The sequence below is a fragment of the Scaptodrosophila lebanonensis genome, unplaced genomic scaffold (genome assembly GCF_003285725.1).
Source record: "Scaptodrosophila lebanonensis strain 11010-0011.00,11010-0021.00 unplaced genomic scaffold, SlebRS2 tig00000118-arrow-arrow-pilon, whole genome shotgun sequence".
NCBI lineage: Eukaryota > Metazoa > Arthropoda > Insecta > Diptera > Drosophilidae > Scaptodrosophila > Scaptodrosophila lebanonensis.
In genome coordinates, this window is record NW_022060578.1 from 1093065 (window position 1) to 1106338 (window position 13274).

General features: G+C 35.7%; 1 protein-coding gene across 1 annotated transcript in view; it reads left to right on the forward strand.

Annotated features, from left to right (window-relative positions):
• Positions 1–2814: 2814 nt before the first annotated feature.
• Positions 2815–13274, forward strand: part of LOC115628493 (mucin-17) — a 130281-nt gene continuing 119821 nt past the window's right edge. The window contains exon 1 of the mRNA XM_030524627.1: positions 2815–3620. Within this exon, the coding sequence (XP_030380487.1) occupies positions 3612–3620 (9 nt within the window). The 5' untranslated portion in view covers positions 2815–3611. The remainder of the gene's footprint in view (positions 3621–13274) is intronic.

Below are 13274 nucleotides of genomic sequence, written 5' to 3' on the forward strand. Positions count from 1 at the left end.
GATGAGTTTTTTACTGTCTGTGCGAATGCAAAATTGGCCGCCATCCCCCCACTCTATGCTAATATTGTGGGGGACCGTTGTTAATTAAATGGACGGAATACTTATTACTTTGTATAATTTTTCATAATCAAACTAAATACAAAAACCGCCTTTCAAAAACCCTAATGATGCATATAATACAGGCCTTACATCCTTTGAACAAGAGTTCGACAATAACCATCGAAAGAACTAAATATGCTAGGAACTCATTTGATTTAAAAACGAGTAAGGCATTTTAATTATAATAAAAGATTTCAAAAAATCAGAGCTGTGTTAAGTATGAGCTAATTTTTATATAAATTTTAGTTATGCATAAACCGTTCGCAACAAAATAATGAGAACTATATGCATAAAGAGTTTATATAAAAAACGTAGCTCATATAATAAAAGATACCAACTATAAGTTCAAGTGAACAACTTTAAAAAATGATAAACGAATAGTTATACTACGAGTATATGTATGCAAGTTTCATATGCAAGCCTTAAGCTGTGCATCTTGAATTCAAAAAGAAAAAAACCGATAAAAATTCGAAATTATGAAACTATTTGTGCACATAAAAATAATACCTAAACACTTAAGACATTTTAATACAATAAAAGAAAGCCACAAATAAATAACACAATTTACAATTCTCGGAACGAAGTCTAAATTTTCATTAAGTGCAATAAATAACAATTCAAACAACTGAACTATATATATTTTTCTTTACACTCTTGGGGTTATTTTGCTTTTAAATTCATATCTAAACAGTAAAATGTATATACATACAATTATATTCTATCCATTAATTTTCTCCATCGTTCACTGTTTTGATGGAAAAATGCTTTATTTTGTAACGAATCAGCGAATCCAAAAATACTTCATGATGCTCTTTATTTGTTGTTTGAGTTTTTCCAAGAATTCAGTGAAGTTGATTTTTCCTCGTACATCCAAAGAAACCAAAACCTTGCCTTCAGCCGGGTCTCTTTCGAATCGTACCGTTTTAAAGGTTCCTTCATCTGTGGAGTGTTGAGGCGGTTCTATATTAAATCGGAGATAATGTAAGGACGCGCAAAAACTAAACTCAACTGCTTCCTACATGTAATCGTGAAAAACTGAGATCCTTAATCTAGTCCGCTCGAAGCACTTCCATGAAATCATGCCTGTTTCTTTGGATGAATTTCATGTCGCAGGAGTGACTTTGGAAGAACGCATTGCGATTAATTTGCCAGAAGTGTTCGCACCAATTGCCAGGGACGGCTAAGTATCTAACTATTTAAGCACTCAACAAATAAAATCAATAGGTTATCCAAACTGCACTGATTTGACACCCCACGACTTTTTTTTATTCCAATAAAGAACTATTTAAATTCTTTAAAAATCTTGTTTTTCAATAAGCGTTTACTGAAATATGATAATGGCTCTTTAGTTCAATCGGCTGATGGCAGAATATGGTCAGAGATTACATTCATGGGTATCATTTGAAGTTTACCTCTCGTGATGAATCTTGAAAATGGAGGCAAATGCACTAACGGGATGTAATATATATTTTGGGTAAAAATGCCAAGAATTACGGGAGTGGGAAATCACTGTGGGGCACACGTCAGAAAAAGCCAATCAAATTTGTTCTTACTCTGACTCAGAAGATCCTGGATACCTAATTTTGGTTATTCTAGCCATTACACTTTCCTAGATTTTTGAGTTCATACAGACAGATGGTACGATCAGACGTTCATGAGTATATCGAAGATCCGTGTCACCTTACTATTGAAATATCGATTTCTCTTTACGAACTAAAGCCTCTCCCTCATTGACTCATAAAAGTTCACGCCTTTGTTTTCGGAAAGGCGATTTTAATAAGCTCAACAGATTAATATCAGAAACTGATTGCTCATTTCTATACGAATCCGTTGACATTGAAATCCCATCTACTTTTTTCTATGAGACCATTCTCTTTCGATGTCTGCATTCCCTTTACTCTAAAGCCAAATCGAACTTTCTTCTTCTCAATTCTCAGTGTTATACTGAGTATCTTGAGCGCTGTAAAGCTCCATTTGTTCAAGACCCTAACAGTTTTACAATTTTGTGAACTGCAAACGTAAATCGTCACGTAAATCGTCTGTCCGTCCGTATGAACACCTGGATCTCAGAGACTATAACTATAAATATTTTTTGACACACACCCCTACTTCCTCTTTTAGAGGATTTTCAGAGGCCTTATCGCCAGAAAATAATTTGGCGCCTAAAAATTTATGGGCGCTAAACAGTATCGGCTTATTAATTAATTCCTCTCTCACGCCCTTTTATCTGGACATGTAAGCATGTAGTATTTCCTAAGTACTGCCCACAATTTCAAAGTAACCAATATCTTTTACATGTTTAATTTCATTAAAGTTTTAACGAAATAATTGTACGCCCACAAACTGCACCGGCGGGTTCGCTTTTCGTCATTTTCTATTTGCTGTTGCTATGCGCGATGGATGTGTTTTTTTTGGAACAAGGTATTTCAATGTCGGACTTGCTTGACTAAATCATTCTATCTTGTTAGTATTTACGACACAAATTAAGTCCCGAGATGTCAGATATTTGCAAGTAAATTTTTCAATGATATTGATTCGCCTGAAAAGGCTTTTTTCCCTTAGTGGCTTTTGGCTATGTTTGCATGAAAAAAAGCTAAATGTGCAACACTGGGCTCGAATTGCTCATCATTCGGCGTTGCCACTGCGACAAAATCGTGTTGGTTTCGCCCATTCGTTATGGCACGGCACGACCCTCCGCTCAGTCTCGGGCGAACTGTTAAATTGGAAGGATGTGTTGCGCAGGATGCGCTGTACGTTTTTGTGAAAGCAGCAGGCAGCTGAGAAAATCATTTTAATCGCGCCAAAAATCAATAACACAAAGTGCAACAAATAGAAAGCTGTTTGAAAGATACTAATACGAACTTAATTTACAAGCTACGTTCAGTGCAGCTCCGTTGATTATATATTTTTACTTTTGGCTCGTTTTTCATTTTGTCTGTGCCTCGTGCCGTTATCTAGTGTGTGTGCGTGTGTAGGTGTGCGTGCTCGTGCCGTGTGGGCTTTACCGTTAAAATTACGAAATCGTTTTCAGGAAAAATGAGGAAAATTGCGTGCAGATCAGGATCTAGTATATATTAGAACAAAAATAAAATAACAGCTGCAATTATCCTTAATATATTCAGTTTACCTACATACCTACATACATATATATGTGCATATTACATTTGCTGCCTTGTTTTTACCGATTGTGGGAGGGCGTTTGCCTGTGTGTTGACGCTCAGTTCAACCTTTGGCTATCTAAAAACAAAAGTGAAATTAATTCAAACGCCGCCTAAGCAGCTCCCTCCAGTCACAACCACAACAACAACAACAAAAACAACAAAAACAACAACAGCGAACAAGTTGACTTTCGCGTGTAACGGCACTTCTGAAACAGCACAACCCCAAGTCGCTACAGAAGCAGAAACAATAACAACACCTGCAAACCTGGGGAGCAGCGCAACAGCAGCCAAAACTGCCGTTAGCTTCGCCGTTTTCTAACAAAAAGTTATCAACACAAAGCCACAAAGATTATGGCAAAGGTAAGCAGCTTGAAATTTAGCTCTGAATCTCATTACAAAATTATATATTTATTGGAAACCTGACTTTTGTCCTATTGCGATTACTTTGTTTGTCAATTTTCACTCAATGCTGTTGTTTTTGTGTTTTTGTACGAGGAGTGATCGAAATATAAGTGAAAAATTGATTAATTCATAATAATACGCATTTGAAAAATTGTAAGATTCATCGCTCATTTACTCTGGACGTCTTAATGGTATTGTGCACCATAATAAGTAATAAATCATACACAGTGCTCTGTAAGTTATGGTTAATGGTAGCTTATACCACAAGAAACACATAACGTGTCTCAGTAGATAATACTTGTAAATATGTTTGTACGTACATTATCGATTGCAAATACGATGTTGTTAACTTTTCATTTAAAGAAGAGACAGTGGATAATTTTGTAATAAGAGTTAAGCAATTCTTGTAGCCATAAATCAAATTACTTGCCACTTCCCGCTATTGCTCCCATTTAACCCCACCGGTATTAATTTTTAATCTTACCTCGCATATGTATGTATGTACATACTATATATACCCGTACATACATATATTTTTGCTTGTGTGCAATTTTATATTCACTTGTTTGTATAAATTATGCATGCTTGTGGCTTCTCCCATGCAGCAAATGGGCATTGATTTCTTGGGGGTTGGCAACGCAATTCGTAAAGGGTGTTAAAGCAACCATTTGAACTAAATTATATGTTATATGTGTAGATCTTAAATTGATGTGGAGTCAAAGCTTTAAGTGATAAAGTACATTGGAAATATCGGAATCTTTTTAAGAGAAAGTTGTTATGTGGAAAAACAATGGGCAATGTAAAATCATTACTTTCTAAAGATATCATCACTCAGTTTCGTATTCCACTAGAAGATAAACGTGTCAGCAATGGAAAACTGTATAATGTTCCTTGGCGCATAAATAAAAATAATACCCTATAAGGCTGAAAGAATTGGATTTACTGCAATTGGACCCAGAAAGAGGCGTGGTATGACGAGATGAGTCGAAATCGTTGTGTCTGTTACCAAACCTAGTATTTATGAGCAAAACAGGTTTATATTTTCCCCTGATGTGCCCCACTTCGCGTCTATTTGTTATTTTCAATTGCATTGCTTTGCAATTCTTTGAAATTTGTAATCTTGCAATGACATAGGGTCAGTGCTTATGTGCATTCATGACGAGCTTAGCTTAAGTATAAAGAAGGTTTAGTCTTAAATGTAATCTCTGTCAAGCTCACCAGTTTCTGTTTTTGCTCCTGCGGGAAGTGAGAAGGTGTATCGAAAGAAACAAACAGTCCTGTCCTGTCCTTTCCTTAAATCTAGCTCTTACATTTTCGACGGACAGACAAAAAGGCAGATAGACAGGTCAAGAATAACTTGTCTTATCATGACTGCGGGGTCTACTATGCCCCCTTTGGCTCTCACAAAAACTGATGGATTACATAATAACTTTTACCCTTTCACCCTATAAAAACATTTTAATTTGGAAGTGGGTATAGGGATTTTAAGAGTCGGGCCCAGACGACTCCAGTATTTCCAGCCGGAACCGTTCCATTCTGTTTAAAATTTCATAATCGAAAAAATGCAAATACGAAAAATCTGTATCTACCCGCGCAAATAGAAGGGAAAGAAAACCTAATCCTTCTACTAGGATAGAATTGATTTGCTTATATATTTGATGATAAATGATTTAATAAAGGTAGAGAATTGCATATAAATCACGTGCATGAAATTAAGTTTATTATAGTATTGACATTGTTCTGTAGCGGGGAGGGAGAAAAAAATAGAAAACAAAATACACTTGTGAGTGTGTATGCTTGTGCATGAACAAATCCTTTACATTGTTCAATCTGCACGCAATTCCGATTTCCGACAATAAAACAACCAGCAATGAGGAATCCAAAAACTTCGAAGAGTTATTTTTCACTCCTTGGAGACGAGAGTAAGAAGCCTTTTTGCGAAAACGAGCTCCATTTCTCTGTTTTTTGCTGCCAATATGCGGTTTTATGTACTGCTGAAGCAAATTCGGGCATAAATTTTTTATTAGCAGCAAAGTTGGGTTGTGTGGGTGCACTTTAGTTGTTGTGTTGCGGTTGTTGATGGCGAAGGAGTGAGGCACGTGCCCAGCCTGACGCGTGTCTTTGCTTTTTTAGACACTTCCTTTTACCTTAATTTTGTTCTCTTCCGTACTGTTGGTATGTCTAATAAATTACCTTTTCACTTCACTTGTCGCTCAGTATGATGTTCTTATCTTAAAATTTGTTTTATGTAGCATGCAGCAGTTGCCGGTAACTTTTTTTTTGCAGTGAACGTAACTTTTTACGATGCTGTCGCCGACGGCAATCGCATAAAAATTTTGATTTTCACATCAAATGTTATACAAGTGCGGCAATATGCAAATTTTCGGGAAGCATCACCATCAGGTCTTCATTTGTGCGCACTTCAAGTTGAATCTTGCATTTTAGCTTAGTCTAGATAAATCCGTTCCCCAATCATCGTGTTACAAGTATTTTCCACTCCCACTGAGTGCTTTATTTGCGCCAAATAGAAAAGAGAACCTTCAAGGGATTACTGATTTGTGACATGCTTATAATAATCATAAACTTCGTGGTGTCAGCTGCTAATGTTCTTGTAGCCATAGCCTTGCAGTTCACTATTATGATGCACACATTGTATTATTTTTTTCTTTCATAAACTTACAATTGTGGTTCGGATTTCTGTGTCAACAGCAGAACTTTTTGCCCCAGCGTGCCTGCAAGTGCAAGGATAACAAAGAGCCGTGCTGTTTTCCATTGCCAGAAGCTTTCGAAAGATTCATACACACTAGTATGTATGTATGTGAGTCTAAACTCTATATATTTAATATTATATGCGCAATGTTTTTGTCGCGTCGAAGACAATTTTTTCTTGTGCCGCACAGCAGGAAAATGCATGTACATATTGATAAATGTTGCGCCATGTTAGATATAAAATTATAAAAGGAATATGACTGATAGATACTATGACATTGAAAAACGAGCGTGAAACAGCCGATTTGATTGAGGTGATTATAATTGAATTACTTAATGTTTTAGATCTATTAAAACCAAAATAATGTGTTTAATTTTAAGAAAAAATTGGGCTGAAGTAGGCTGCTACAAAATTTCCTAAAGATTAAAAAAATGATAAATGCAATGAAAAATATGGTATAATACAAACGTTTTAATCAAGCCTTAAAAATTACATAAAAATCTGTTTTGTTGAGGGATTACACTCGTATTTGCAAACCGGACAACTATTTCCCGATACACAGCCAAGTACAGACAGAGGTGTTAAACCATGTTAATGTGTATGTTATCTCAGAAAGGGAACTCAGTAGCGGATTATTTATAAACAGAAATCTGCTTGAGTAGGGTGGCAAACAAAAGTTGACATCGCACGTCTTAATTCTGGAATTCTGTAGGCTACCGTTTACAGAATACAAGAACACCTTAGCCTTGTGAAGAAGCTTTTCCTTGTTTATGTGTAAGGTATTGTGAACATTTCAATTGAAAAACTTAAACGTATGTTTTCCCATCTGACTGCTAGTAGAATAGTAGAATAATAGAAGTAAGCACACAATCTCAGACAGAAGAGTGTGTTCCAGAAATCACTTTTTGAATCCTCCTTCCCCTATGACAGCTATAAAATACGGTGGTGTGATTTAAATTCGCTCCTTGTGCTATTTATTTATGTACCTCTATACTACATATATCATGTGGTCTAGATTCATCCTTCTGGTTGCGAGACAATAGAAAATAAAAAAAAAAACAAATACTATCATTTGACTTGATGTATACGTATATAAGATTCTTTTCTTGGGGGTGAAGGAGGTTACTAAATTCTAGAAATAAATTTTCCTTCATTCTACTAATTAACTTCTAAGAACTCGTATAAGTTTGTTAACGTTCGTAGCATATTTTCAGGGGTGAACAAAAGAGGGACACAACAACAAAGACAACCCGAGCGTAGCTGCCAAACACGTTGCATATTTTTTGTTGATTCATGCCAATACGTTGGAATTCGAATATTGATTTTGAGCCAAATTCCAAACCTTGCGACAGGTTTTGTATTTATGACGGCCTTTGCACAGCTTTTGCAGCTGTCTGGGATGCTGTCTTCATGTATGTACATCTCTATATATATAAAACAGTTTGTCCTGACTGACTGACTGACTGACTGACTGACTGACTGATTGGCAATCAACGCACAGCCCAAACGGTAAGAGCTAGGAAGCTGAAATTTGGACACAAGATCCCTCTTATAGTGAAAGTGAGCACTAAGAAGGGGTTTCGGAAAATTCGAACGCCAAAGGGGGGAAAACGGGCTCCAACGTTTGTATGAAAAATCTACAATTTTCATCCGATTAACTTCAAACTTAGTTTGTATACTCTCACAAAGAATACAAAAAAAACTGTATACTTGGATTTTCAATATTTTTCCTGCGGCCTGAATAATAATGATTTTCCGGTGGAAAATTCGGTAAACGAAAAGCTATGTGCAATCAACGCACAGCCCAAACGGTTAGAGCTAGGAGGCTGAAAATTGGACACATGTTGTCTTCAGTGGTGTAGGTGAGCACTAAGAAGCGGTTTTGGAAAATTCGAACGCCAAAGGGGGGAAAACGGGCTCCAACGTTTGTATGAAAAATCTACAATTTTCATCCAATTAACTTCAAACTTAGTTTGTATACTCTCAAAAAGAATACAAGAAAAACTGTATACTTTGTTTTTCACCATTTTTCCTGGGGCATGAAAAAAGGGGGGTTTTCCGTGGAAAAATTGAAACACAATCAACACCCCACAGCCCAAACGGTAAAAGCTAGGAAACTGAAATTTGGGCTCAAGTATCCTATCATGGTGTAGATGCGCATTAAGAAGGGATTTTCGAAAATTCGAGCTCCAAAGGGGGGAAAAGTAGCTCCAAAGTTTGTTTGAAAATTCTGCATTTCTGAATCGATCAACTTTAAATTTGGTTTTTATAATCTATAAAAGAATACAAACAAAACTGCATGCTCGGTTTTTCGAAATATGTGTTGGAGCTTGAATTATTGGGGTTTTAATATTTATTCATTTTTTCAAATGAAAAGTTTGTGTTATAAATTTTGTCCGATCGATTTCAAATTTGGGTAATATAATCTACGTAACTAAAATTACAACTTTGCATTTAACGATTTTTAAAATATGCATTTTACAAATGCAGGCAGAACAAACAATACAAAATATCAAACAGTTGGGGACAACTAAGTATACATACACACACACATACATATATACAAGCAGCTGTTCGTGTAGTTGCGTGCAAACGGTTGAAGTAGCCAAAGCAAAATGTGAGACACTAATGTGTGAATGTTCATTTGTACAAATGTATGTACATATATACATACATACATATGTATAAAAGTACATTCGTCTTGCACTGACAGGGCAAGAAATGTTAATTAATTAAAAATTATTAACATTATAACATAAACATTTTTATGTTATTTTTTCTTTGTTTAGTACATTTGGCATAAGGGATTTTAGGACAACGGACTACAAGGGCGTACGCAGGTTGGGCAGGGGGGACATTGCTCCCCTTAGAAAGAATTTCGCATTATGAATTACACCAGCACCATATGTATTACATACGTACATACATATATACATACGTCTGTATGTATAGTATGTACATATGTACATCAATAAGTATGTATGTACGTACATACATTCTTATATACATATATAGGTTTGTATGTATGCAGTGGGCCATCGAACACTGTTGTTTAATTGTAATAAATAGTGTTCTATGTTTTCAAATCAAAATTTTTAAAACAACAACAACAACAAGTTATTGGCTCGCAAAACTTCTTTCGTTTTGATAATTTACGGCTGTTAATTGCATACGAAAAATGCCAAAAGTTTACAGTTACCGTACACACACAAATACATTTGTATGTATGTATGTACATATGTGTACAGTGAACAATCGAATACAGTATTATAATCAATAACTCTCAAACGATGTTTTTCGATGTATTTGTATTCGACATGTATTACGATATATCAACACAAGTATCGATATTTTCGATATATCGCATTTAATTTTATTATTGGGGTTTTAATATTTATTCACTTTTTCAAATGAATAGTTTGTGTTATAAATTTTGTCCGATCGATTTCAAATTTGGGTAATGTAATCAACATAACTATATCAACAAATTGGCATTCAACGATTAAAATATAGCAATATGTTTTTTACTTGCCATATATCAAATATCAAATAGTTGGGGACATCGCATACACACACTCACACATACATACAACAAGCAACAGTTCGTGTCTATGTGTGCCCATGCATACATACATATGTACATGCATATGCATGTATGCCTGTATATGTATGTAGCATGTACATACAAAACAACAACAACAACTTTAAGTTGTTGGCTCGCACATCTTCTTTCGTTTTGACCATTTAATGTTAATTGCAAAGGCAAAACGCCAAAAGTTTACAGTTACCGTCGCTAAGCAACGACTGCGTAAGCGATAGTAAAGCAGAAACCGAATAACGGAGCTACGCATATTCTGCTTCGCATTGCGGGCATATGTATGTATGTATGATTTGTTCTTATTGATCTCAATAAATAATTAGATTTTATTATTTAAATATTCTGCTTATTGCATTCAAACTTCGATATTTTGATGGTATCGGTGGCTTCAACTATCGAAAGTTTTACTCTAGCAAATTGAGATGAGAATTGTCAGTGCTTTTTGATCGTGGCTCATCGCTGCACGGCATTGACACGAGTGCCGTGTTTCATATTCCGAGTTTGTGCGTGACCGTATTGACTCAATATGACACGAAAAGGCTCAAATGTGAATTTAAAATTAGGATATACCCTTATAATTATTCCCCCTTTTTTGCAAATCGTCTATCTTAAAACGTTGCGTTATCTCTATATATAAAACAGTTTGTCCTGACTAATTGGTGATCAACGCACAGCCCAAACGGTAAAAGATGAAATTTGGACTCAAGTATCTTTTCATAGTATCCATCATAGTGTAGGAGCACACTAAGAAAGGCTTTTGGAAAATTCTAGCTCCAACGGGGGGAAAACGAGCTTTAAAAAATATTAGTTATAGTGGTCATGTTCGTTGAACGAAATAGTTTGGCAAGAACAAAAATGTAACGGACTACTGAACAATTTTTTGTCAAGAACAGAAAATGTTCATTTAAATACCTTAAATGCCTTCCTACGGGTAACTTATAAGGTGAAAACATATGGGTAGGTTATGCACACACAAAACAAATACAATTGGAAACATTATATTGAGCCGGGTTAAGACGGGCAATACCTGCTAGTATGTACTATATGTGTGTACAATATGTGAGATATTGGAAGAATTGCCAACACAAATAACAATGTACATTTTTAGTTTGATGATGTCTATGCATCAGCTTGTTCCGATGTTTTTGATGGCAGCAATCATTTTTTGTGCAGCAATCAAAGCCCGATTCCTAACCATAAGCGTTGGTTTTCGAGCTTATATAGTATTACTCGTCAACTGACATAATTATAACCAAAGTACATACATACATACATATAGTACTATGTATGTATATGCACGCATACTGTCATCATTTCGCAGTGCACTTTTGCATAGTAAAGCAGCTACGAGAGTTGCAAATTTTTAATTTTAATTCCAAAGCAAACACTTGTTCTTATACTACTTATATTTACACACATACTACATACATATATAAATATAGCTACTCCCTCATACATAAGTACACTTGGAGAAAATTAGCATTCAATTTTAGAACCAAGTTTGAACGGTGCCAATAGTTGGATAAATGCAGAAATACTTGATTCCTAAATACGTTATGACAGACCGATTTAAGTACGTATTGTAGTCAGTGAAAATCGTGAAATATAGTAACAGCAATGATGTCGGTATTTGCACTACTTTTTTGTTCCTGCTGCTGATTGCTATTTGTACAAGTATTTCTTCTACACTGAACCGCTGAAGAACTACTTGAACATTTTAGTCAAAGAAGTAAAGTTCGAAAAATACCCTCAAAAAATAAATACAAAACTAGTATAGCCTTTCACCCTTTGGGTACAGGCTATAATCAATCGATGTAGAATTCCTTCTTCCCTTCTTTTCCCTGAGTGCATTCGTATAGTACATACATAGGACGTGACTTCTCTGGGCCTGCCTGGCTGCTACATGCCTTGACGCAAACCGCTGCACATTGTAAGATGCTTAAGCTAATTTCATGAAGTATTCATGGCCACGGCAGAACAAGCCAATGCACACAAATGCTCACACTCACACACACCCATGAGCACTGAGTGTTCGCGAATTTAGTTGCAGTCTTTGCTGCAGTCATTGCTGCAGCACAAGCGTCAATTGCTGCACATCTGTGTCGTCGTCGTCGAACGCGTGGATGTTGTCAAAATGTCAAAGTTGGCTGCTAAAAATTCCACATGTGCCGCCTTCCAGCAACAACGCATCCGAGAGTATGTACAATATATATGGGTACAATATGGTAGAATATATGGGGCACTCACAAAAAGGGTGTTTTCACCATACCCTGTACCCGAATCAGTAATCATTGCATCGATAAGGTACTGAGCCTAGAACTGAGACATTCCATAAAATATTATTGGCGAATGCATTTATTATTATTTAATAATACAGTATTTTTTAAATCATTATACGTATTGAAAATGAAATTCCTTAATAGTACAAGTAATATAGTGCAGACTTAATTCTAGCAAGGCTGTTTATCGTTCGGCACAAATTGGTACCAGATATTTTCGTAAGTGCATTGTTACTTTTGCTAACTCTTCAAGATGTTTTTTACTCATTTAATATTAATTTTCTATTGTACCACACCATCAACAATAGCTGCGTGTAAAGCGTGGTCAAAGATTACATTTATTGTTATGCCGTGCGATCCATCACGACCAAACTCGACAATGGGAAACAGAGACTAACGCCGTACAATGTAAAACTTTTCTTACTGTGCAACATTTGTTTGCGACGGCGTTGCATAAAAAGGGCTCATAAATAATCAAGAAGTTGTAATTTGTATGAAATTAGACATAAGTACATATGCACAGGAACATAATATATTTGAATAAAGTACATATGTGTATTGATTTATCTTGTGAAACCTTTATCATTTAATCATTTGGCCCGTTTTGTCAAGTCCTGCATAAACATAAATGTACAAGAGTATACATATGTATTCGGTTTGCAGGAGGTGAAAAATGTAACAGGCAAAAGGGGGCGTGGCAGGCATGACAAGACGAGTCGATATATATCTGTCTGTCTGTCCGTCTATCTATTCTTATGAGCACCTGGATCTCAGTGACTATAAAAGCTAGAGACAACAAACGAATTATTTATTGATTTACGTCTGTCTGTCCGTATGAACGCAAGGATTTCGGAAAGTATAAGAGCTAGAATAACCAAACTTGGTTCCAAGATTCTCCGAGAAATTATGAGTTTGAGTTTTTTTCGATGCACCCCACACTTCCCCGCAATTAGTCATTTTCCATAACTCCCATATTTCATAGATTGGTTAATTATGAAGAAAGTTACAGCCATAAATGTAATTGA